Source organism: Miniopterus schreibersii, assembly GCF_964146895.1.
Source record: "Miniopterus schreibersii genome assembly, chromosome: X".
NCBI lineage: Eukaryota > Metazoa > Chordata > Mammalia > Chiroptera > Miniopteridae > Miniopterus > Miniopterus schreibersii.
Genome location: NC_138104.1, coordinates 66925629 through 66953118, shown reverse-complemented (window position 1 = coordinate 66953118; position 27490 = coordinate 66925629). Strand labels below are relative to the sequence as shown.

Below are 27490 nucleotides of genomic sequence, written 5' to 3'. Positions count from 1 at the left end.
ATCTATCTATCTATCTATCTATCTATCTATCTATCTATCTATCTATCATCTATCTATCTATCTATCTATCATCTATCTATCTATCTATCTATATCTATCATCTATCTATCATCTATATCTATCTATCATCTATCTATCTATCTATCTATATCTATCTATCTATCTATCTATCTATCTATCTATCTATCTATATCTATCTATCTATCTAATCTATATATCTATGTATCTATCTATCTATCTATCATCTATCTATCTATCATCTATCTATCTATCATCTATCATCTATCTATCATCTATCTATCTATCTATCATCTATATCATCTATCTATCTCTATCTATCATCTATCTATCTATCATCTATAATCTATCTATCATTTATCTATCTCTATCTATCTATCTATCTATCTATCATCTATCTATCATCTATCTATCATCTATATCTATCTATCTATCTATCTACTTATCTATATCTTATCTATCTATCATCTATCTATCTATCTATCATCTATCTATCTATATCTATCATCTATCTATCTATCATCATCTATCTATCTATCTATCTCTCTATCTATCTATCTATCTATCATCTATCTATCTATCTATCATGTATCATCTATCTATCTATCATCTATCATCTATCTATCTATCATCTATCTATCTATATCTAATCTATCTATCATCATCTATCATCTATATATCCATAAGCCTAGGACACAGACAATAGTGTGGTGAAGGCCTGGTGTGGGGTGGGGGCTAGGCAGAGGAGGTAAGTTGGGGGTAAATAAGGTTCATCTGTAATAATGTCAAGAATAAAATACAAAAAGCTCAAAGAGGAAGGCAAGAGCCATTTTGTAAAGTATTTTCTAGTTAAGGGAAGGATATTGAAATTTATTCTGGGTATGATTGTAGGCAATTAATGGATTTTAAGCCAAAGGATTTTAAGTAGCTCTGGTTGTTTATTTTACCTAGCTACCTAGAGGTGACCCCATGCTTTATGTAATTTAGTGGTTAGTCAAGGATTTGGACAGAGTTTGTTCTCAGATTTTGGGACACACCCTCTCAGTGGTTGTCTTGTTTCCAGAGCCTCTCTCTAAATTTTCAGCCCTTTGGCCAACCTTGAGCTATATCCTCTGAGATATTAAGCCACTAAGTTTTCTGATTTTTTTTCCAAACTCACAACCATAACCCAGAACAGTTCTTTTATCTGTGACTTAGTGGAAGACTCCACTATTGTTTCTGCCTGCACTTTTTAAACATGAGGTCTTCCTCATATGTGTATAGTATAGTTGTTAGCTAGAATTTGGGGAAGAATATATGTCCAGATTTGGGGTACCATCCCTACTGTGGCTCTCTTCCTTGTAGTACTGTCACCCCTAAATTTCCAGATAATTTTCCAGTTTGAGCCAGTAAGGCTGTGTTATCATACCATGTGAATTATAGGTTTGGGAGAGTACCTTCAGGAAAAAAAAGCAACAAATGTAATTTTAATCTGTTACTATTGCCGTCTTTCAAGGGTAAATTTTTCTCAAGTTTTTGTCTGCTTTCAATGACTTTCCACTGCTTTCAAATAGTCTTTCCCTCTATCTTTCTATCTCTCTCTCTATATATTTATTCAAATTTTATAATTAATAGCTATAAGAAAGTGTATCCAAATGATTTAGTCTGTTGCTGCCAAAACCTAGAACATTTATTGTTATTTTAATTTGAGTTTATATTAACAGCAATTTTGAAATTTTTCATGTTTATTAGTCACTTTATTCATTTCGTGAATTTTCTGTTCCTGTCATTTACACATTTTTCTATTTGTATGTTATTTTTATCTTATCTGTAAGGGTTCCTTATTTATTAAATATATTATGATATTAACTCATCAAACATTCTTATTTTGAGCCTCAAATGAAATGTGTTTTATAATTTAAGATTTTGGATTTATGCTGATTGTTATCTTGGCTTTTCCTGTTCATATAGCATCATTTAGTAGAACAGACAAGGTAAGGAATTTGTTCTTACTAGAGATGCCACTGTATAAAGAAGGGAGCTCTTGCCTTTTTATAAGGCAAAGTCTTCTAGTTAGCTTTTATGATCTGTTAGGGCAGTGTTGGCAGTGAACTATCTCAGCAAAATCTTGTCAGATATATTATCTCTGTACTTACTGATTTCCATGGTATTATTTTTCAATCATAATCATAAGTTGTACTCACCCATAACTAGTGTTAATAGGCTGCTGCATCTTTGCATCAGAGGAAATATTGCAAGGTAATTAATATTTACTAAGGACATTCTGGGTCCTTGCTAGAACTCTATTCAAACATTGTTCTCTCTCTTTTTTGTCTCTAGGAGTATACCATTGATGTATTTTTTCGACAGACATGGCATGATGAAAGACTAAAATTTGATGGACCCATGAAGATCCTTCCACTAAACAATCTTCTGGCTAGTAAGATCTGGACCCCTGACACCTTCTTTCACAATGGCAAGAAATCGGTGGCCCATAACATGACCACGCCTAACAAGTTGCTCAGACTGGTAGACAATGGAACCCTCCTCTACACAATGAGGTCAGAAAGTGGTATCCCTATCTAAAGTATACTTGGGGATAGGACTGGGGTTGAAAGCGGCATCTTAGGCTATCTATTGAAAATCCTTTCAAGTTTACAGATTATAAATGCACATTATAGGTGTGTACTCCTTACATATTTGCAGGTATACACACTCACAGACATATGTATTATAGATACACATATAAATTGAGAGTTGGTGCTATGAACATTCTCATAAACACAGAGATATATATTCATTATGTATAAATGTATGCATACTCCAAGACACATGTGGACTAATACACAGGCATATACAGAGTCAAGGACACTTAATTATACAGATTCACAGCCATACAAACAGGCATGAACACTGTGAGAGTCATAATAGGCTAGGTTTAACTGTAGCAACAAACTAGTATGATGCAGTTATGAGAACCAAATGAGATGACAGATATTTTCTGAAACATACAATGCTATATATATATATATATATATATTAGAAAAGTATGACATACAGGATTAGGCAAAATTAGGTTTACAGTTGTTTGTATGAAAAATAATACAATAATTAATAAATAATACAAGAATAAGCTCTGTTTTGCATACTCACAACAGTAAACCTACTTTTGCCTAACTCTATATTATATCTTTTAACTGCTTAAGAAATATATATCATACTTTTTTACCCCCAAAGCATAAAAACCATCACAATTTTATGGTTTTCATGACTCATTATTTTTATTAGACCTTTTAGGTATTGAATTTTGCTTTCAAAAAGAATGACTTTAAAAGGATTTCTAATTCAATTAGATTCTATGCCCCAACACTAAAAACTTACTTGGTTCTTGGTTGATGCTTTTGCTATGTTTTCTGTTGTCAGCTGTCACTTCCTGAAGCTCCTTCTCACATTAATTAGTACCAATTTTTTTTTTTTTAAATATACCTTTACTGATCTCAGAGAGAGGAAAGGAGAGGGAGAAAGAGAGATAGAAACATCAGTGATGAGAGAGTCATTGATTGGCTAGCCTGCAACCCAGGCATGTGCCCGACCAGGAATCCAACCCTGATCTCTTGGATCCTAGGTCAATGCTCAACTGCTGAGCTACTCCCAATCGGGCAATTAGTGCCAATTTTAAGTAACTGAGTTAGCATTTATTTAATTGAAAAAATGTGATCCTTCAGTGCAGGTTCTGTGGGTATTTAAAATTTGTATATTTGTTATTTTTATTATTATTATTATTTTTTTAATTAATTAATTTTTAAAAATATATCTTTATTCATTTCAGAGAAAGGAAAGGAGAGGGAGAGAGAGAGATAGATGCATCAATGATGAGAGAGTCATTGATAGAGCCCTCACCCCGGGCATGTGCCCTGACTGGGAATCGAACCCCGATCTCCTGGATCCCAGGTCGATGCTCAACCGCTGAGCCACACCCGGCTGGGCTATATTTGTTATTTTTAATATGTGAAATGAAACTTAAATAATGCATGCCTGGTAAATATGTGGTGAATACCTGAAGTGTGCTTGCCTATATGCTAGTTCTTCATTACTTTAAACTTGCTATTTATTGATGTTTTTCCTAAAAGGAATTGGGAGACAAGAAGATGGCCAAGGAATAATGCATAGCAAATGGATACTTAAGAAAAAAATTGAATTTATAGAGGAAGAGCTGAGCAACTAGAGGACAAATGAGAATAGAGTAGAGGAGAAAATGATGGAGAAAAAAAATGGATAGAAGTGGGAAGAAGAGCAAAGAGAGGTGAAGGGAAAATAATCTGGAGATGATATCACTAAAATTAACATATATTTTATTGATCTCTTCCCTTATATTAAATATGTATGTTATATGTGTATGAGAGAGAGAAGCTGACAGAGACATATTATTAGGAAAAAGAGGGTAAAGAGAGAATATGAGAGAAGAGAAAATGTAGAAAGATTGAGGAGATAAAGTAAAATAAAGATGGTAGATCTTATTATGTCCTGAAAGGAGAAATTAGAGAAAAGATTGCAGTGGATAAGCAGAAAGAAAAGACATAGAAGTAGGAAAGGACACTGTGGGGAAAGCAATTGTGATAGAGGAAAGATGAGTAGTATTTATTCATTCATCAAACATGTTTTGACTTCCAAATATGTACATGGCCCTGGACTAAGTTCTGGGTATGCAAACATTTATAAGACATGTTCTCCATCCTTAAGATAATCACAGTATAATAAGAAAAAAAGACAAATAGATATTCATAAAAATTTTAAGTGACATGGTAAAGATATGGGTAATTATGAGAGGGTTAAAAGGCCCATCTAACTTATTCTTTTAGGTCAGGTTGAGCAAAGAGTCCCTGGATGATTATTAGTATTAGCATTCAATTTGTATTGTTATTATGTTTTTGTTGTTTGCTTCTTTTTATATTTATTGTTGACAGTATTACAGAAGTCCCCCACTTTCCCACATTGTTCCTGTCCACCCAGCTCCTCCCCACCACAGGCCTTCACTGCACTATTTCCTGTGTCCATGGGCTATGCTTATGTGCATATAAGTTCTTTGGTTAATCTCTCTGAGATTTATCAGTCTGTTCATGTTTCCATGTCTCTGGACCTATTTTGTTTGTCTATTTTGTTCTGACAAATAGAATATAGTCTAGAAAATCATAGGTAGAAAGTGGAGGGAAGAGAACAAGAATATTCTAGGCAGAGAAAACCAAGTGAGCAGTTGCAGAAAATGGAATGGTATATTATAAACAAGAGAATGAGGTGATCAGTTTTATTTTATATATGGCACTCTACTGACTGTGTAAAGAATGCACTTGAAGGAAACAAGACTGAAATTAGGGAAACTGGTTAGGATACACCTTAAATAATATCGGTGAGGAGTGGTGAAGTTCTAATTCAGAGCAGTGGATTAAGATGGAGAAAGGGAGATATACTAAGGGAATAGACAGTAAAAACAGCCAATGTCACAATGACAATGAGGAGGAGTCAAGGTAGTAGATACCCAAGTAACATGGCTGAATTATGTTGTTTCAAACTGAAGTAGATTATATGAGAGTTAAGAGATATTTAGATAGGATAAACCTGCGAGATTAATTTTATACAAGATCAGCTTGAGAAGATTTAAGATTACCCAAGGATAGAAGTCTAATAGCAGTTGGATATACAAGTCTTAAGATCAATAGAGAGATATAAGCTAGAGATGTAAAGTTTCATGTTGGTACAACCATATGGATGGATGCAATCACTTCAGGAAAGTATTTAGAGTGATAAGAAAATCATGCTGAGAATCCATTCATGTAGCATCACTATCATTAAGGCAGAAAGGAGAAAGAGAAACCTATAAAGGAGACCAAACAGGAAAAGTAAGGAAGGTGTTCATAGGACCACCGGCGTGCAGTGTCTTCAAAGTGTGGTAGTGAATACTGCTACTTCCAATATTTCCAGTTCACCTCCTTGGTACATGGTAATACTGTGTTTCCATAGAACCTTGAAATTAGGCAAGGAAAAATGACTTGCTTTGGCTAACTAAATATGAGTGAAAATAACATGTGTTATTTCTGAGGGAGGATGGGAAAATTTTAAGAGCCAGTACATGAGTTTCTAGTGAGTAGCATTATGCCAGATGGTCTTGGCTCTATCATTCTGTGTTCCTCATGGAAGATGGCATAGAATAGAGTACCCTTCCCCACAACTTCAGGTAGACAAATAGTGTGAGTGAAAAATAAACCTTTGTTGCTTTAGGACACTGAGATTTTAGGATTGTTTGTTACTGCATAATTTTTAAAATATGTCTTTATTGATTTCAGAGAGAGGAAAGGAGAGGGAGAGAGAGAGATGGAAACATCAATGATGAGTCATTGATTGGCTGCCTCCTGCACGCCCCCTACTGGGGATTGAGCTCACAACCTGGGCATGTACCTCGACCGGGAATCAAACTCAAGATCTCCTGGATCATAGGTTGATGCTCAACTGCTGAGCTACACCAGCCAGGCATTACTGCATATTAATGTAACCCATTTTGATTGATATATGAAAAGATTAAAGTTTTTAAAAAGATGAGAGTGATCAATAATAATTACACTGATAATAGAAGAATAAATACAATACTTAACATCAATATAGTACTTGCAATGTGCCAGGCACTCTTCTAATAATTCTACTTTTATAATCTTTATAACAACTCTATGAGATAGTTGTTATTATCCCCACTTTACAGATGAGAAAACTGAGGCAAGGTAGGTAATAAAATTTTACAAGATCACCTAGGTAGTAAATATTTGAGTTAGCATTCATACTCTGGCAGTTTGGTTGCACATTCATGCTCTTTACTATTATTTATACATTTTTACAACATTGTTGGCTATTACAGAAAGCTCAGTTAACACAGAGAATTGAAAATATGTATTTGGCTTGGTGACATGGAAGACACTGGTGTTCTTCACATACACTGTTTCAATGGAGTGCTTAGTGCAATGAGAAGTTTTTAGGAGTTTGGCATAGAGGTAGTGGAGATAGTAAGCATAGAAAGTGTTTTCTGGTTAACCCCTTCACCTTCTTTCATCCAAAAACATATATATATATACAAAAATACATAAACACAGACAACAGTCTGGTGATAGCCAGAGAGAAAGGGGGTAGTGGGGTAGGTGGAAGTGGGTAAAGGGGGGGGGGAATGGGAACAGAAAGAGACTTTGCTTGGGATGATAAGCACAGGATGCAGTGTGCAGATGATGTTTTATTGAGTTGTACACTTGAAACCTGTATAACCATAAACCTGGAGAACCAATGTCACCTCAATAAATTCAATATTAAATAAATAAATAGTTTAAAAAAGAAAGAAAATGCTTGCTGAGAACTTGTTTGAAAATGAAAAGAATGGGTATATAATAGATAAACTCAGGAGTAAAAGAAATAGTTGCTATTTTTTTTTTTTAATGGAGAGACTGGCACATATTTGTGAGATAGCAGGAAAGGGCTAGTAGAAAGACAAAGACTGAAGGAACAGTAGAAACATGTTTTTTTCAGATATCAGCTTTCCAGAGAAAACCACAAGGAAATGATATCAAAACTATAGGGAAAGTTTTATTTGTAAAGGAAGAAGGACACCTCTCCTCACACTGCCTGAAAGAGTATGAGATTAGATATAAATTTTGAAAAGATTATGGGGAAGACAAGACTGAATAGAAGTATGAATGGTTATAATGTATGAAGACGAATCTGGAGAGAAGAGAGCATAAGTGGAGGAATAGCTAGAAGAGGGGTATACTTGTAATAAAGTACATAAAAGAGAAGAGTTTGAAGAGGAGATGGGAGTGTACCCAATTGTGAAAAGAATGGAATGGAGCAGATATAAACAGAAGAGAGGATGTATGGAAGAGGTGGTTAGAAGGATGGAATGATGATGAGATATGGATGGCAAAAGGCAGTAGGAAAAAGGAAGAGAACCTAGAGGGAAGAGAGATTGATGGACAGAAAAAATGAACACAGAGAATGAGAATAGTATATGAGAAAGACTAGAGAATGGATAAGGAGAACGAGATATTGGAAAAACTGAATAATAAAAGAAAAAGAGGTTAAAGGATAAATTTGCATTTTGGAGGAGGGGTAGAAAAGAAAGAAGAAAGGAAAGGAGGGATGTGGATGTTGAACTATGAAGGAAACTGAGGATGGTGATTGATGAAGGCAGATGATGAAGCTGAACAAATGATTAGTCGTCTGAAAACAGACTTTGATGAATGGGAAGATGACCATTGGGCCCTTCATTTTAGTCTGAATTGGACAAGAAAGTGGAGTTTGGGAAGATAAGATTCTATGCAGAATGCCCTTGTGCTTATTCTAAGGTACAGAACAGAGGAGGTGCAGAAGTTTAGAAGCATGATGAAACCACTGGTTCCCTTACATAGTATATGCTTCACCTTGGACCAGAGACAATGGGTCTGGAGGAAACCTAAGTTCAGGACTGAAAACAAATGCTTGGCTCTATTTATGACCCCACAATTTATTCCTCTATTGACCTTTTATAAGGTACAAATTACCTGCTTTCTCATTCAGGTAACAATGTTGCTGCTGCGTTCTTGCAGACATATAAAACCGCAAATTGGATACCGTCTAAAGAACACTTAGAATTTTTCAGAAAGTATTTGTTGTTTTACCACATTCTTATTATTATCTTTGATCATCAGAACTCTTATCTGGATTCCATGGGAAAACTACAGGACAGCTTCTTAGAAAAATCTTACCAAGGATTGCATGGCTGTGTAACTAGGGCAGTTGAGAATGAAGCCTTGTCTTGTCTCATCTTGAGACCTCAAGACAGCCATAAAAATGCAGGCCAAAGCTCATTACCTACTGCTTACTTCAGCAGCACACATACTAAAATTGGAATGATACAGAGAAGATGAACAGAGCCCAGCTCAAAGTGATGCACATGTTTATGAATTTTCCATTTTTTTTCAGACATGAATATATATGCATTTCTATTAATGACATTTTATTTATTGGTGATGATGTGGGTAAATATGTTCATTGCAGTTTTCTTTATACCTATTGTATAAAATGTTGCATAATATATAACAGTAAAAGAGTTCCACCAATTATTTGAGTAGGATGGGCAAGTACTTATTGAATTTAACTAGATTTTATCCCATTGACTTGAATCATTCATTCAACCCATTTATGACTGCTTATTATGTTTATGGCTTTGGGAATAAGTGCTGAGCTACAGTGATAAATAAGACAGAGATCATGCTCTTAATGACCCTACAGTCCAGTGGTTAAAGAAGATATTTGCAGAGATAGCTGCACAATAATATAAAAGTCCTTAAGCAGAGGGAGGGGCAAAATGTGATGGAATTACAGTGCAAAGAGCATCCAAAATTATGTGGAGGCATCAAGGAAAGTTGTAGAAAGGAGGTGATGCTTATCTTGTATCTTGAATCTTGAAAAAAGTGTAGGTAACTATCAAATAGATGAGGAACAGAGTGAGGTATAGGAGGGTATTCCACGCAGAGGAAATAGCATGTACAAAGGCAGGTATTCGTGAACTGACATCATGCATCACAAAACTAAGATTAAAGTGATGAGCAAAAATAGATGAGGTCTCTGCCCTCACATAACTTATATTCTAGTGGGGAAAACAATTAATCATGACAATAAAGTAGAATAAGTGCTATGATCAAGGAAGCACAGAGTGGTGTGGGAGCATCTAGCAAGGACAATAAAGTGAGTTTATATAGCCACAATGAATTCCAGAGGAATTCACTTTTAAACTTTTAAACTGAGACTTAAAAGAAGTGTAGAATTAGAGTAAAAGATAGGAAGAAAATTTTGGGGGGAGGAAGAGAAGGAGGGAAGAAAAGGGAGAGCAGGAGGCGGAGACGGAGGGAGAGGGGGAGGGAGAGGGGGAGGGAGAGGGGGAGGCGGAGGGGGAGGGGGGAATATATGAAGGCCAGGGGAATGAGGGAGGAGGTGGTGATAACACATTAAAGAAACTAAAAGTTCAATGTGACTGGACCACAGAGTAAAGTTCAGGGAAGTGGCCTGGTTGAAAAAGGAGTGCTTATGAGTATGTTGGCATAAAAATGATAGGGGTTCATTAAAGAGTTTATTGCAAAGGAATGACGTGAACAGATTTCCATTTTAGATAGATCACTCTGGGAGCAGTGTGGCAGGTAAATTGGAGGAAAGCAAGGATGAAGATGAGGTGCCTAGTTTTATGAGCTACAGTACTCTAATAATGATATTAATAATAGTTACTATCTATTGGACACCTATTATTGCCAGACACTTTATGTAAAACTTCTCTAATCTTCACAAAAACTATTCAAAATAGGTATTATTATTTCTATTGAATTAATTCAGAAAGTAAAGCTTAAAAATTAATAATGACTTGCCCAAGATAATCCAGTTATTAGGTAAAATAAGGACTGTCTGGCTTGAAACTACTGCTTTTTCCACTATATAAGTTTTTTTAGAAGGATATGGATCTATATGTTCAAAAGCTAACATTAATGATAATTGGTGTCTGATTGGAAATTTGTGGGGGTCAGGATATTGTATGAGTGCTTCCTGTAAGTAAAAATATCCCCTAGGATAGTGGAAGTACTCTAAGGAGTATGAAAAATGATAATCCAGGTGTTAACATTTTCATTGAATGTGGAGGAATGAATAAGCTTTTGGAAAATGGCAGTGTGAAAGAAGAGTAGTGGGAAATATAGCCTACTAGAATACCTATTTGGAAAGATTTCTGCATGACAGATGAGGGATAATAGTCAGGAAATGATATGATACAGCATGTGTTTATCCTATAGTTACAGGGAAACATTATTGGTTTTTTAAAAAGTAGGCAACATAATCAGATCATTCATGTTACAGTTCAGACATGACAGATTAAGAATGTAGGTTCTGTGATAAGACTATTCCTGGACCTTTCTCTGTAAAATGGGGTGAATCAAAACAATATCTGCCTCACATGATAAACCATGTCAATTACTTGACATATGTCCTGGAACATGTCCACTTTGTGGAAGTGTTTGTGTTAATCACCCCATTTTTATAATTACTTTGACACAATGGGATTTTGTAAAATTGAATACACTGCATAAAGTGTCTTCTATGTATTAGGCTACACAATAATAGTGTCCTACATTTAACTTAAAATTAAAGAAAATAAGTATTCATTTCTCCATCTTGCATCATCAAGAAGAAAGTAGTGTTTTCTGAACCAATTAAGAGGCTTGCTGTCATATTCAGACCTTCATGCCTTCCTTTATTCTTTGATTGTATGATTGAGTCAGTTTTGCTTATATACATGGAAATGCAGTGGTAAAGTGGGAAATGGAATTTTATTCTTGTTGACTTAGTGCATTGGGTGAATTCCCATTTAAAAGCAGATAACTGACCTTTTAAAGAGGAGCGGAAGATGGCAGCTGACAAGACTTGACTGAAGGTGAGTGGGTGAGTGTGTGTGAGGGAATGTGTGCGTGGGTGTGGGTATGAGTGTAGGAGGCATCTGTCAGTCAGTGTGGGAGTTCTCCAGGTGTTTGGGAGCTCGTGGCAGAGGAGCTGCCAGCCACAACAACACGGCTCAGCCCAGTGCTTCTCTCTGATTGAGAGTGGAGAGTGCACTATTTTGGAGGATCCTCAGGGTCCTCCTTGGGAGTAAGCTGTGGGGAGCAGCCCCAATCCACTGCCCCAAGGCCATGAAAGGGTGCAAAGGCGCCACAGGTGAAGACCCAGCACTACCTGCACTGGCCTCAAGCTGTAACCTGGAGTACCTGAACTAGTGCCCCTGGACAACCACACTGCCTCATTGATCCTACTGACAAGGCCTGCCTGACTGCCTGCCTCCTTAGCATGACCCGCCAGACCTGCCTGTCTGCCTTCTGGACTCCTTGAAGCAGCACTACTGGCATGCCTGCTTACCTGGCCCTGCCATGATGACCCAATGCTCCCAGACACACAGGCCTGCCATCAGGACCTGGCTACTTGACCCAGTGCTCTGGGACTATGAGGCCCAAGCCCAGTTCACTCCCTGCAGCCTTGATCTGGTGCCCCTGGACAACAGGTCCACTAAAATGGGGAGGCAAAGAAACAACACCCAAATGAAAGAAAAGGGAAAACAGCCAAAGTCCTAGAAAAATGCAACCTTCCAAAACTCAATCAGGAAGAGTCAGAAAACATGAATAGACCAATAATTACTAAAGAGGTTGCAGCAATAATAAAAAAAAAAAAAACCCTCTAAGCACAAAAAAGCCTTGGTTCAGACAGATTCAAGGGGAGTTTTACAAAACATTCAAAGAAGAACTAACAGGTGTCCTCAAACTATTCCAAAAAATCAAAGAAGGAATACTTTTAAGCTCTTTTGACAAGGCCAGCATTAGACTAATACCAAAACCAAATAAAGGGACTACAAAGAAAGAGAATTACAGGCCAAAATCCCTAACAAATATAGATGCTAAAATCCTCAACAAAATATTAGCAAATCAGATCCAGCAATATATTAAAAAGATCATACACCATGACCAAGTGGAAGTTATTCCAGGGATGCAAAACTTGTACAATATTCACAAATCAATAAACGTGATACATCACATAAACAAATTGAAACACAAAAATCACATGATCATATCAATAGATGCAGAAAAAGCATTCAACAAAATCCAGCACCCATATTTGCTAAAAACTCTCAGCAAAGCGGGAATAGAGGGATCGTACCTCAACATAATAAAGGCTATGTATGACAAACCTACAGACAACATCATACTCAATGGGCCAAAACTAAAAGCACTTCCCCTAAGAACAGAAACAAGACAGGGGTGTCTACTATCACCACTCTTATTCAACATAGTACAGGAAGTCCTAGCCACAGAGATCAGAGAAGAAGAAAAAATTAAAGGCATCCAAATTGGAAAGGATGCAGTAAAACTGTCATTTTTTGCAAATGACATGATGGTGTACATAAAAAGTTATAAAGACTCCACCCAAAACCTACTAGATTTAATAAATAAATTCAGCAATGTAGCAGGATACAAAACACCCAGAAATCACGAGGTATTTATAAACCAATAATAAGCTCTCAGAAAGGGAAACTAGAAAAACAACAATCCCATTTACCATTGCAAAAAAAAAAAAAAATTAAGAAACTTAGGAATAAACTTAACCAAGGAGGTAAAAGACCTGTACTTGGACAACTACAAGACGTTGCAAAACAAAATAGAAGAAGATATAAACAAGTGGAAGATTATACTATGTTCATGTATTGGAAGAATTAATATTAAAATGCCCATACCACCCAAAGCAATGTATAGATTCAATGCAATTCCTATTAAAATATCAGCAGCATATTTCACAGAGCTAGGACAAATATTCCAAAAATTTATATGGAACCAAAAAGACACCAAATAGCCACAGCAGTCTTAAGAAAGAAGAAGAAAGTTGGAGGGATCACAATATCAAATATCAAGTTATACTGCAAAGCCACTATAATAAAAACATCCTGGTACTGGCTCAAGAACAGACATATAGTTCAAAGGGACAGAACAGAAATCAACCCAAGCCTTTAAGCTCAATTAATATTTGACAAAGGAGGAAAGAACATACAATGGAGTAAAGACAGTCTCTGTAATAAATGGTGTTGGAAAACTGGACAGATACATGCAAAAGAATGAAGCTAGATCACCAACTCACACCATACACAAGAATAAACTCAAAATGGGTAAAATACTTAAATATAAGTCATGAAACCATAAAAGTCCTAGAAAAAGAAAAATATAGGGAGCAAAATCTTAGACATCTCTCCTAGCAATGTGTTTGCCGGTAAATCACCTAGGGCAAGGGAAACAAAGGAGAAAATAAACAAGTGGGACTGCATCAAAATAAAAAGCTTCTGCACAGCAAAAGAAACCATCAACAAAATGAAAAGAGAGCCTACTGTATGGGAGAACATATTTGATAATGGTACATCTGATAAAGGGTTAATTTCCAAAATATATAAGGAACTTATAAAACTTAACAAAAAAGAAGCCAAAGAATCCATTTAAAAAATGGGCAAAGGACATAGACACTTCTCCAAAGTGGATATACAGATGGTCAAGAGACATATGAAAAAATTCTCAAAGTCACTAATTATCAGACAGATGAAAATTAAAACTATAATGAGATATCACCTCACACCTGTCAGAATGGCTACCACCAACAAATCATCAAATGACAAGTGCTGGTGAGGATGTGGAGAAAAGAGAACCCTAGTACACTGCTGGTGGGAATGCAGACTGGTGCATCCACCTTGGAAAACAGTATGGAGGTTCCTCAAAAAATTAAAAATGGAACTGCCATTTGACTCAGTGATCCCACTTCTAGGAATATATTCTAAGAATCCGAAAAGAACAATCAGAAAGAATTTATGCACCCCTATGTTCATAGCAGAGCAATTCACAATAGCTAAGATCTGGAAACAGCCCAAGTGCCCATCAGTAGGTGAGTGGATAAAAAAACTGTGGGACATATACACCATGGAATACTATGCAGCTGTAAAAAAGAAGGACCTCTTACCCTTTGGGACAGCATGGATGGACCTGGAGAGGATTACGCTAAGTGAAATAAGCCAGTCAGAGAAAGATAACTATCACATGATCTCACTCATATGTGGAATCTAATGAACAAAATAGAATGATTTATAAAATCGATACAGAGACATAGAACCATGGAACAGACTGATGAATTTCAGAAGAAGGCAAAGGTGTGGGAGTGGGAGGGAGAGATTAATCAAGAACTTATATGCACATATGCATAACCCATGAACACAGATAATAGTGTGGAGAAGGCCTGTGGTGGCAGATTCCAGGTGGAGGGCATCAATGGGGAGGAAAAGGGGACATCTCTAATACTTTCAACAATAAAGGTATTTTTTAAAAAATTAAAGCAGATGACTTATTTGCGATATTCAATCTAGTTTAGGAAATGTAACCCAAAAAAATCCAAAAAAAGGAAGAGCACTGAATAATAAGTGTAAAATAAATACTGATTTTTGTTTAATGATATAGTGCAATAGATAAATAATCATAACATTGCCAAAATAATCTCTGTGTGCTCATTTTAAAAATGTACTTAGATATAGTCAAACCTCATTTCTTGATCATCTCCCATCTCCTATCTGGAATAATTCATTTTTTGACCAAGTTGTTCACAAGAAAATGTCTCATTTGTTGAACAAAACTTGGGTACTTGACCCAACAGCCCTTCCAAACTGATACCTGTATGACTCAGGCAACAAAGGAGAGAATTCGCAAGTATGAGTCAGTATACCATTAAATCTTGTGCTGTTAACATCTCAGGAAATTGTGCTCTGAATATTTTCATGGTTCTTTTGCTTTTGTTGCTGCTTATTATTATTAAATATGTACAGTTTGTCACCATGTGTCCTATGAAGGTTAGTGATAGCAGCAAAGTGAAAAGAAAAATTGTGAGAACAATGATAGAGCTTAAATAAGAAATAATTGCAAAGTATGGTAGAGATGTTGGTATGTCTGGTCTGGCTAGTTAGTATGGCATGGTGAAAATGATGATTAGCATAATTTTAAAACATAAAGAGGCCATCAAGAGTACTGATGTTGCTAAGAGTGTGAAAGTGCTCAGGAAACAATGATCACAGGCAATTGAGAAAGGTTAAAACAGGGAATCATTTGGGGATGGAAATGGATTAATTCAGTTTACATTATTTCTAATCGGAAAAAAATGATTTGGCTCTCGAAAAAATCACTTCTCAAACAGCCTTCCAGAATGAATTAAGTTTGAGAACTGAATTTCCACTGTATTTCCAATGAAAATGAGATAAGGGCACCAAATAACCAAGTCACTAATTTGTTTCAATTTCAAAGGAATGGAAAAGAAACTATGTACTCAGTGGCTTTAAGTCAATAGCACAGATTCTTTTTTTTTTTTTTCCTTTAAGTTATATGAGAACTTTATTCCAAAATGAATTTTTTTAAAAAACAAATAATTGTTTAGCCCTAGTAATTTTCAAATCAACAAACATTTATTTTGTTCTAGTATGTAGAATATAGTATAGAAACTACCCAAGAAGGATTATAAAATTGAATAGCAGTTTATAATCCAACTCAAAAGATAGAATAAGCCATAAAATAAGAATAAAAAGGAATATATGCAGAGCAAGCATAAGTTAGAGACAATTTAAGTAACAGTTTACAATTGTAAACAATGTAGCAATGAATGACCATGTGCCTATGTATTTTTGTTTTGTTGGAAGTATACTTTCAGGGTAAATACCAAAAAGTGAGAATGTTCATTCAAAGTGTAAAAGCACATTGAGTTTTGTTGGATGTTGCCAAATTTTCCTCCAAGAAGGTAGTACCAATTTATATTTTCACCAGCAATGAATGAGACTATTTGATTATGAAGTCTCACCAATAGCTTGAGTTATTAAATGTGTACATTTTCTTCAATCCAATAGGTGAGAAATGGTATCTCAGTGTAGTTTTAATTTGTAATCCTCTAGTTATTAGTGAGCTTGAATACCTTTATATATGTTCACAGACCATTTTCATATCATTTTATAAATTGTGTGCCCACAATTTTTGTCCATTTTTTCATTAAGTTTTTGACATTTCCCCTTTATTTTAAGAGTTCTTTATGTATCAGGGATATTAGTCCTTATTTATGATATATTGCAAATATTTTATCCCTGCTTGTCAGTAGTCTTTTGAGTTTTGTTTGTATATTCTTTCTGTTTTGCTATGTGTGGTAGCAATAGTAATGCCCCCCCAAATATGTCCATGAATTCTCAGAAACTGTAAATATACATGGAAAAGGGTACTTTGTAGATGTGATTAAAGTAAGGAGAGAGTATCCTGGATTATTCAGTTGGGCCCTATCATCACAAGAGTCCTGAAAGCTAAGAATGATTCTTAGCTGTGGTGAGAGGAAAATGTAAGTGTAGAAAAAAAGAATAGAGAGCTTCAACATGGCTGGCTTTGAAGATGGAGGAAAGGGCCAAGGAATATAGACAGCATCTAAGAAGTTAGAAAAGGCAAAGAAACAGATTCTCCTCTAGAGCCTCTGGAAAGCAACTCTATACTAGGGATTCTTTTTTTTAAAAAAGTATCTTTACTGTTGAAAATATTACAGATGCCCCATTTCCCCCCCCCCCATTAACCCTCTCCACCCTTCCCCTGCCCCTGCCCCCACCCCGGCCTTCACCATACTATTGTCTATGTCCATGGGCTATGCATAAATGCATATAAATTCCCCAGTTAATCTCTCCCCAGTCCCACACCCGCCTTCCCTCTGAGATTTCTCAGTCTGTTCCATGCTTCTAATCATTGGATCTATTTTGTTCATCAGTTTATTTTGTTCTTTAGATTCCACATATAAATGAGATCATGTGATATTTGTCTTTCTCTGCCTGGCTTATTTCACTTAGCATAATACCCTCCAGGTCCATCCATGCTGTCCTAAAGGGTATGTGATCCTTCTTTTATACAGCTGCAAAGTACTCCATGGTGTAAATGTCCCACAGCTTTTTTATCCACTCATCTACTGATGGGCGCTCGGGCTGTTTCGAGATCTTAGTTATTGTAAATAGCGCTTTATGATTGATTTTTTAAAATTTATCTCTATTGTTGAAAGTATTACAGTTGTTCCCCTTTTTTCCCCATTGATCCCCTCCACTCCACATTTGCCCCCACTTTGTCCATTTTTAAAATTGAGTTGTTCATCTTCCTTTTGTTAAGTTGTATGTGCTCCTTATATATTTTTGAAATTAACCCCTTATCAGATATGTCATTGGCAAATATGTTCTCCCATACAGTGAGCTCCCTTTTCATTTTGTTGATGGTTTCGTTTGCTGTGCAAAAGCTTTTTATTTTGATGCAGTCCCACTTGTTTATTTTCTCCTTTGTTTCTCTTGCTCTAAGAGATGTATCAGGAAACATATTGCTATGAGAGATGTCTGAGATTTTGCTGCCTATGGTTTCTGCTAGGATTTTTATGGTTTCATGAATTACATTTAATCTTTTTGTCCATTTTGAACTTATTCTTTTGTATGGTATGAGTTGGTGGTCTAGTTTCATTCTTTTACATGTACCTTTACAATTTTTCCAACACCATTTATTGAAGAGACTGTCATTACTCCATTGTATGTTCTTTACTCCTTTGTCAAATATTAGTTGAGTTTAAAGGCTTGGGTCAATTTCCGGGTTCTCTTTTCTGTTCCATTGATCTATATGCCTGTTTTTCTGCCAATACCAGGCTATTTTGATTACAGCGGCTTTGCAATATAACTTGATATCTGGTATTGTGATCCCTCCAACTTTGTTCTTCTTTCTCAAGACTGCTGTGGCTATTTGGTGTCTTTTTTGATTCCATATAAATTTTTGGAATATTTGTCCTACTTCTATGAAATATGCTGTTAATATTTTAATAGGAATTGCATTGAATCTATAGATTGCTTTGGGTAGTACGGACATTTTAATGATATTAATTCTTCCAATCCATGAACATGGTATAATCTTCCACTTGTTTATATCTTCTTCTATTTCGTTTTGCAACGTCTTGTAGTTGTACAAGTACAGGTCTTGTACCTCCTTTGTTAAATTTATTCTTAAGCGTCTTAATTTTTTAGTTGCAATGGTAAATGGAATTGTGGGGTTTTTTTAGTTTCTCTTTCTGAGAATTCATTATTGGTGTATAATAATGGTGATGGTGTATATTTGGTGATGGTAACTGATAAAATGCCATCAAATTTCTGGGTGTTAATTTTGTATCCTGCTACATTGCTGAATTCATTTATTAAATCTAGTAGTTTTTTGGTGGAGTTTTTAGGGTTTTCTATTGTACAATATAATGTTATCTGAGAATAATGACCGTTTTACTTCCTCTTTTCCAGTTTGGTTGCCTTTTCTTTTTTTGACTTCTCTGATTTCCGTGGCTAAGACTTGCAGTACCATGTTGCATAAGAGTAGTAAAAGTGGACATCCCTGTATTGTTCCTGTCTTTAGAGGAAATTGTTTTAGTTTTTGCCCATTAAGTGTGATGTTTCCAGTCACCATCCATTCTTGACCCCAGCCCTAGCCAACCACTAATCTACTTCCTGTGTCAATAGATTTTCCTCTCCTGGGTACTTAATGTGAGTGGAATCCTACACTATGTAACTTTTTGTACAATATATGCTACTTTTACTTAGCATAATACATTTGAGATTATCCATGTTGTTGTGTGTATTCCGTTGTATTAATGACTAATATTCCATCATATGGATGTTTCACGTTTTGTTTAATCATTCCTCATTTGATGGACATTCAGGTAGTTTCTGTCTTTTGGCTGTGATAAATAATTCTACTATGAACAGGTCATTCTGTGAACATATATATTCATTTCTCTTTGGTAATGGAGAATTAGATTGGAACCATAGGATTTTATAGAAAGTTTATGTTGAAATTTTAAAGAAACTGCCAAAATGTTTTCCTAAGTGTGCATTATATATTTCCACCGGTGATTTACGAGGTTCAATTTTCTCCAAATTTTTGTCAACACTTGTTATTGTCAGTCTTTTTTATTTTAACCATCATAATTCACACACAGGAATACCTCATTATAGTTTTAATTTGCATTTCCTTAATGACTAATGATGTTGAGCATTTTTTCAAGCCCTTATTAGTCAACAGAATACTTTTTTATTAAATGTATATTTAAATATTTTCCTCATTTTCAAATCAGGCTGTTTCTCTTCTCATGTTACTTATATATTCTTGATATAAGTTCTTTATCAATATATGTTTCACAAATATATTTACCCACTTATGGCTGTCTTTTTACTTTTTAATGAATGGTGTCGTCTGAAAAGCAAAAGGTTTAAATTTTGATAAAATCCAAGTTAACATATGTATGTATTTTAATTTTATGGCTTTTTCTTTCAGTGTCCAATCTACAAAATCTTTGTCTGACTCAAGGTAACAAAGATTTTATTCTCTGATTTTTTTTTACAAGTTCCAGCTCTTATATTTTTGCTTATGATTCATTGGAGTCAAATTTTTGCTTATAATGTGAGCTAAGGGTCTATGCTCATTTATTTAGCATGTAGGTATCAAATTCTCCCAGCACCATTTACTGACAAAGCTATCCTCTCTTCACTGAATTACCTTGGCACCTTGGTCAAAAATCAATTGACCATAAATGTGAAATTTCATTTCTGGACTTCTATTATTTGCTTTGGTCTACATCGTTTATCTTTAGACCAGGCCCACATTATATTGATTACTGTAGCTTTATGGTATGTTTTAAAATTGGGAAGTGAAAGTACTCACAATTTTTTATTTTGAAAGATGTTTTGGCTACTCTATATCCTGTATATTCCCATATATCTTTTACGATCATTCAGAGAGTTTGCCATTCTTACAAAAAGAAAAGCTCCTGAGATTTTTGTAAGAAGTGTACAGAATCTATAGATTACTTTGGAAAGAAACTTAATGATATTAGGATATCTATGACCATGGAATGTCTGAACATGTAATTTGCATTTAAAGACAGCTTGCTTCTTGCTTTTCATTTTCTATGTTTTTAATTTATTTTGCTTACTTAAATTTTTAAACAGCTATATTGAAATAAGATTCATGTGTCAAATAACTCACCCTTTTAAACTATACAACTGAGTGGTTTTTAGTATATTTACAGAGTTGTGCAGCCATTGCCAATATCCAATTTCAGAAGATTTTAGTCACTCCAAAAAGAAACTCAATACCCATTAATGGTCACTCCCCATTGCTTTCCTTCCTATACTGGTTAAAATCTCCAGGATAATGTTAATCAGGGAGATTGGACAGCCTTGTCTTATTTGTGATTTTTAAGGGGAAATAGTCTTTCATCATTAAGTGTGACCCTAAATGTAGACTTATTCATAAATGTCCTTTGCCAGTTGGGAAAGTTTCCTTCTATTCCTAGTTGTTTTGAGAGTTTTGTATCATGAGTGGGTGTTGGATATTATTTTTCTGCTTATGCTTTTGCCCCCTTCTATTTATTCTTCACATAACTGCCTGAATAATCCTAAAATGTTAGTCAGATCAAGTCACTATGCTACTGAAGATCATGCAGTACCTCCCATTTAGAGTGAAAGCCAGAATATCCCAGGAGGCCTAATACTATCTAGTCCATTCCCCATAGTTTACTCTTGGAACTCATCTTAAATTAATCTTCCCCCTTGATCTCTCCACTACAACCACAGTGGCATACTTCCTATTCCTTAAATATTTTTGGGAACAGAGCTTTTGCATTTGCTATTTCCACTACTTTGAATCTTCTTTCTACAGGTGTCCACAAGGCTCACTGTCATTTCCTTCAGGTGACCTACTTAGTGAGTTAGTCCCCAAACAACCTATTGAAAAGTACAATTCTTCCCCAATACTTTGTACTTGCATCTTATTTTTCTGCCTGAGGTATAGTGTATTATGATTTGAATATTAAATTTTGTGGGGTCTCTGACCATTTTGAAAAGCCCACTAATGACTATTTTCTGTAAATTAAAACCACAATGAGATATCATCTCACACCTATCAGAACTGCTATAATCAGTAAAACAACAAACAACAAGTATTGGCTAGGATGTGGAGAAATGGAAACCCTCATGTCCTGTTGGTGGGAATGCAGATTGGTGCAGCCACTATGGAAAACAGTATGGATGGTCCTCAAAAAATTAGAAACAAAACTGCCTTATTACCCAGCAATTTCACTTCGGGGTATGTATCTGAGTAAATCCAAAACACTAATTCAAAAGAATATATGCACCCCTATGTTCATTGCAGTGTTATTTACAATAGCGAAGATATGGAAGCAACCCAAGTGCTCATAAATGGACAAGTGGATAAAAAAGTGGAGGAATATATATAATGGAATATTACTTGGCCATAAAAATGAATAAAACCTTACCATTTGCTACATCATGGGTGAACCTAGAGGATATTATGCTAAATGAAATAAGTCAGTCAGCGAAATTCAAATACTGTATGATTTCACTTATATGTGGAATCTAAAGAATAAAATAAACAAACAAAATTGAAACATTCATAGACACACAGAACAAACTGCCAGTTGCCAGATGGGAAGGGGTTTGGGGGCTGGGTGAAAAAAGGTGAAAGAATTAAGAAGTACAAATTGGTAATTACAAAATAGTCATGAGGATGTAGAGTACAGCATAGGAAATTTCATCAGTAATATTATAATAACTATGTATGTTGCCAGGTGGGTACTGAAAATATCAGGGAGAACACTTTGTAAAGTATATTATTGTCTTACCACTATGTTGTACACCTGAAACTAATACAAAATAATATTGAATGTAAACTGTAATTGAAAAATAAAACAATAAAATGAAAATATTTTACCTGCTTTTTTTTTTTTTTAAATATATCTTTATTGATTTCAGAGAGAGGAAAGGAGAGGGAGAGAAATAGAAACATCAATGATGAGAGAGTCATTGATCAAGCCCGCAACCGGGCATGTGCCCTGACCGGGAATCGAACCCCAATTGCCTGATCCTAGGTCGATGCTCAACCGCTGAGCCACGCCCGGCCGGGCTTTACCTGCTTTTTAAAAAGGACTTTTTGCTGTAGAGTAGATCTCTAGGACTTAATTTATCTTGCATAACTTAGTACTCTTTCACTAATACCTTCCCATCTCCCCCAACCTCCCAGATGCTGGAAACCACCATTCTATTTTCTGCTTCTATGAGTTTGGTTATATTATATTACACTTATAAATGAGATCATACAATATTTGTTTTTCTCTGCCTGACTTATTTGACTTAGCATAATGTCCTCTACTTTCATTCATGTTGTTGCTAATGTCAGCATTTCCTTCTCTATTAAGGCTGAATAATATTTCATTATATGTATATATAGTTTCTTATCCATTTATCTGTTGAAAGACACTTATTTGCTTCTATGTCTTGGCTATTGTGAATAATGATGCAATAATCATGGGGGTGCAGGTATTTCTTTGAAATCTTGATTTCAATTCCTTTGGAGATATAGGTCCAGAAGTGGGATTACTGGATTCTATGGCAGTTCTTTTTTAAATTTATTGAGAAACTACCATACTGTTTTCCATAGTGGCTGCCCCAATTTTCAATCCCACCTACAGTGAACAAAGGTTCCCTTTTCTCCACAGCCTTACCAGTGCTTGTTGTTTGTTGATTATTTTTATGGTAGACATTCTAAAATGTGTGGTGCAATGTCTCAGTGTGGTTTCTATCTGCATTTCCCTGATGATTAATAATGTTGAACACCTTTTCATATACTTGTGGCCATTTGTATGTCCTTTTTGAAGTGATGCTTATTCAGATAGTTTTCCAATTAACAATACTATATTGTATACTTAAAATTTTCCAAAGTGGGCATATCTTATGTTAAGTGTGCTTGTCATACAAAATAATAATGATGATGTTTATTTTAAAAGGGCGTGGGGGGAAACTTTTGGAGGGGATGGAGATGTTTATGGCATGGATTGTGGTGACGAATAAACTAGCTCAAGTACAGTCAGGGTGCTTTCTGCTACATAAAAAGCTTGAAGCAGTCCTGAAATTTGTGGCAAGGTAGAGGGAAGGCAAGAAAGGAAGACAATATGACACAGGAGGTTAGAGAGCTTTAGGACATGTTTAAGAATGAATGAAAAGATCACAGAATAATTTGGCTTGTGGAGTACCATGCCCTCATCAACCTCTGCTTTCTCTTCTTTGCTCTGCTTAAGAGGGAGGGGCAAGAAGTAAATGGTATGCATATATGCATAACCCATGGACACAGACAATAGGGTGGTGAAGGTCTGGGGGAAAGGCAGATGAAGGGTGGAGGAGATCAATGAGGAAAAAGAAGGACATCTACAATACTTTCAACAATAAAGATAATTTTTTAAAAGGAACTAAATGGAAAGGAAGATAGAAAAGTTATTGTAAATCAGTTCTGCTCCTAATCAGAAATCAGTGCCTTTTGCATTTTGCTTTGGTAATCTATTTGTCAGGGTCTTATTTTCCATGTCCCCAGTACTGCTGGGTAGATGTAAAGTAATTTCCCCTTGGAATTACTCATAAGAGGCAGTATCTTAAAAATACTAATATAAGTGGAGAGAAGAAACACAATTTTCCTTATTAAACTCATGGTATGTTTTTAGTATCCAACACAAGAAGCAGGTTTCTCAGTGAAATATATTTCTCTTGTGTCAAACTCTTTGAGTCATAAAACCCCCTTTATGCCTTAAGAATAGAGTGAATTGATGAGATATTGTAGGCTAACTTGAGAATGGAGATTTTCTCCAAGATACATGGGAAATTTTGTAAATATCTAAGGGATTAGTTAGAGCTTCAAGGACACTGGCTATCTAGCTCCAAACTTTATTGCTTAAATAGGGAAACTGAAAATAAAAGATGGGTAAGTATTTACTGAAGGGCACACACTTGATTTTTGCCTACCAGCTTAGTTCGGGGTCTTGCTAATACACACCTGAGCATGTTTGATTTAGTCAGCCTGCTTTGAGCAATATCTAGTGTTGCTGCTCTGATTATTTGTGAGGTGTCACATATTCATCTGGTCTAACAATTAGCTAGGATTGGAGATGCTTACCAGATTGGCAATTTACAACCCTAAGAACATGGCAGGGATTGAATCCAATATAAATAGGATCAATGCAAGTTACCTCTAAAAAGCTCATCAAAACTGGGCCACAAAGAACTGAATTTTTGCTATGTGGATCTCATTTCCACATAGGAGGCCAAGGAAATTTGAGGTTCAAGATTTTTTAAAGAAATCAGAGAGGAAATTTTGGAATAGATTATTTGGACATACTAATGCAGGAGAATGAGTATGGGACATGGCAAATCATACCACATCCTGATTTCCATTGAGGAATCTATGCACAGTCTCTCTCATATGTTGTCTCTGTTAAGAAAGCATGAGCTCTTCAGACTTGACCTCTGAGGTTTTTGTTGTTTTCCACTACTTTTGTATTTTTCTGGCCAGTTGCTCTCTCTCTCTCTCTCCCCCCCTCTTTCGCCCTCTCTCTCTCTCTCTCTCTGTGTGTATGTGTGTGTATCTGTTTTCCAAGAGTCATCTCCTTTAGCAAAGCTATTGTAGCTGTGAGTAGCAGAGCCATCTTTTGTGTCTGTTCATTATCAAGATAATCTTTCTACACATCTCTCCTCTCCAGTGCAATTTTTAAATTGGTTAACTTACATTGTATACTACTGAAGAGAATTATTTTAGAAATTATTAAACTGCTATCAGCAGTAAATGAGTCAGGACCTGCTGTTTTAAGGTTTCTTTGGATGGGGGTAGTAGCTAAGAGAGCTTGGCTAAGACAGATAAGTTATATTTGTTTTTCTAATGGTGGTAAGGTGGAATTAAGATCTGATAAAAAAATCTAAATATTGAATGCTGCTTTGAGAGGCTAGCTAGTTCATTTGCTCCATCCTTTGTGTTCATAAAGACGTGAACCTCAGTGAACCTAAACAAACAAAATCTTGTTATTCTTAGGAGCACTCTATTGCTAATAAATGGGAACTCAGCTTTATGTTTAATACCATTCATTTTAGCTTGACTTCATTTTCTGTTCTCCTTACTTTTAGGTTAACAATTCATGCTGAGTGTCCCATGCATTTGGAAGATTTTCCCATGGATGTGCATGCCTGCCCACTGAAGTTTGGAAGCTGTATGTATTTTCACACTTTTTGATTGCCTGAGCTTTTTTCAAAATAAATTTAATATTTACTCTTCTGCCCCCCCCCCCCCCAGTAATTTCTAAATCTGAGGCCTTTAATCTAGGCTGGTATGGAAATGGGGAAGGGGAAGTGGGGTTGAGTAATACTCACTGATCAGGAGAAGGAGACAATCTTTCATATAATTTTCTTTCTACAAAGCAAACCTTATTTCACCATTTCAGACTAATTTCTTTCTCATTAGATTGAAACATTAACATCTGTTTTTTAAACTGTTCAGAAGACAGAGCTGACATAGAGTATAGTAGCAACTTCCTAAGCACAAGATCCCTCAAACAGAATGTTATTATATTTTTGAAATGCATATTCTACCTGCATCCAAATATACTTCTATCTAATTCTCTACAGTAAATGGTAAACAGGGAGACTCTGGAGGTTTTCTCACTTTTCGAGTATTGCTTTTGCTGGTAGCTGTAAGTCTGACAAAGAAATGAGTAGATACACAGCCCATTTTAAAATGAATTAGAAAAATAAAAATTGAACAGAATTTGAATGAGTTTCTGACTCTAAGAATTTCCGAGTACGTTGTATATGAGTCATCAGAGCAATATATCAAGGTCTGTGTTGATAATGTCTAAATTAGATTTATCTCTGTATTTTGAAGTAGACAGCACATTTGAAAAGACCTAAATAAATAGTGTCACATTTTTTCAATCATTGTCAAATATTTACAGATTGTGTGCCAGGCTCTGTTCTAGGAACATGGAATGCATCCATGAATAAAGCAAAAATCCTGCCCTTTTGGAGCTCATATTATAGAGAAGAGAGCAATGGTGAAAGATAAAATAAACAATGGATAAAAAAAGTAAAGTATAAAGTATGTTATAAAATGAGAAGCACCATGGGAAGACCCAAAATTACTACAGAATAAGGGGGATACATCATGTCTAGGTAGAGAATAGGTGTTACTATTGAAATTTTAAAATAAGGTGATCAGCATATGCCTCTTTGAAAAAGTGATATTTGAATAGAAATTTTAAGGAAGTACAAGTGCTAACACAGATATCTGAGGCAATCATGACCCAGGTGGAGAGAACAGCCAGGGGCAAGGCCCATTTTTAAACTTGATTGTTTGTTCTGTTGTGGTGGGTTTTTTTGGTGTTGAGTTTTATATTTGCATTATAAATTTTGGATATTAAGTCCTTATCAAGTGTGTCAGCAAATATATTTTTCCATTCAGTGGGTTGTCTTTTCATTTTGTTGATGGTTTCCTTTGCAATGCAAAAACTTTTTGGTTTGATATAGTCCCATTTGTTTATTTTTCCTTTTGTTTCCCTTGTCCATTTTGATGGTCACACAGAGCTAAAGTGATAAAAGTAGAAATCTAGAAGGCCTCAAACTCTTGACTGAAACCTCTCAATACTATTGGTGAATTTTGAATTTGCAAAAACCACAAAACTAAAACCTAAGATGGAAACCTTAAATAGAGCTGGTTTTCCTGCAGTCTCCCAATGCTATAAAAAGGAAGACACATCAGGCTATCAGTTTAAACTCTAGAGAAGCTATGTTCTAGCTATAAGGTAACAGCAAAGATGGACCAGGTTTAGCCAAAACTATAACTCAGTTCAGTCTCTTATGAGATTTAGGTATAATTCTCCCACACTATCTGTGTAGGAAAAGAAAGAATGAAATCTCTAGTAGAAATCAGCATAATCTGAAAACTTTCCACTTTTATTACACAATATTTGGAAT

The 27490-nt window shown here is 35.5% G+C and overlaps 1 protein-coding gene across 10 annotated transcripts in view; it reads left to right on the top strand.

Moving 5' to 3' along the window:
- The window catches only part of GABRA3 (gamma-aminobutyric acid type A receptor subunit alpha3), a 422854-nt gene that overhangs the window by 258978 nt on the left and 136386 nt on the right, over positions 1-27490 (top strand). For all 10 annotated transcript variants that reach the window (XM_081125273.1, XM_081125281.1, XM_081125278.1 and 7 more), the window contains 2 exons: positions 2338-2558; positions 25649-25731. In XM_081125273.1, the coding sequence (XP_080981399.1) occupies positions 2338-2558; positions 25649-25731 (304 nt within the window). The remainder of the gene's footprint in view (positions 1-2337; positions 2559-25648; positions 25732-27490) is intronic.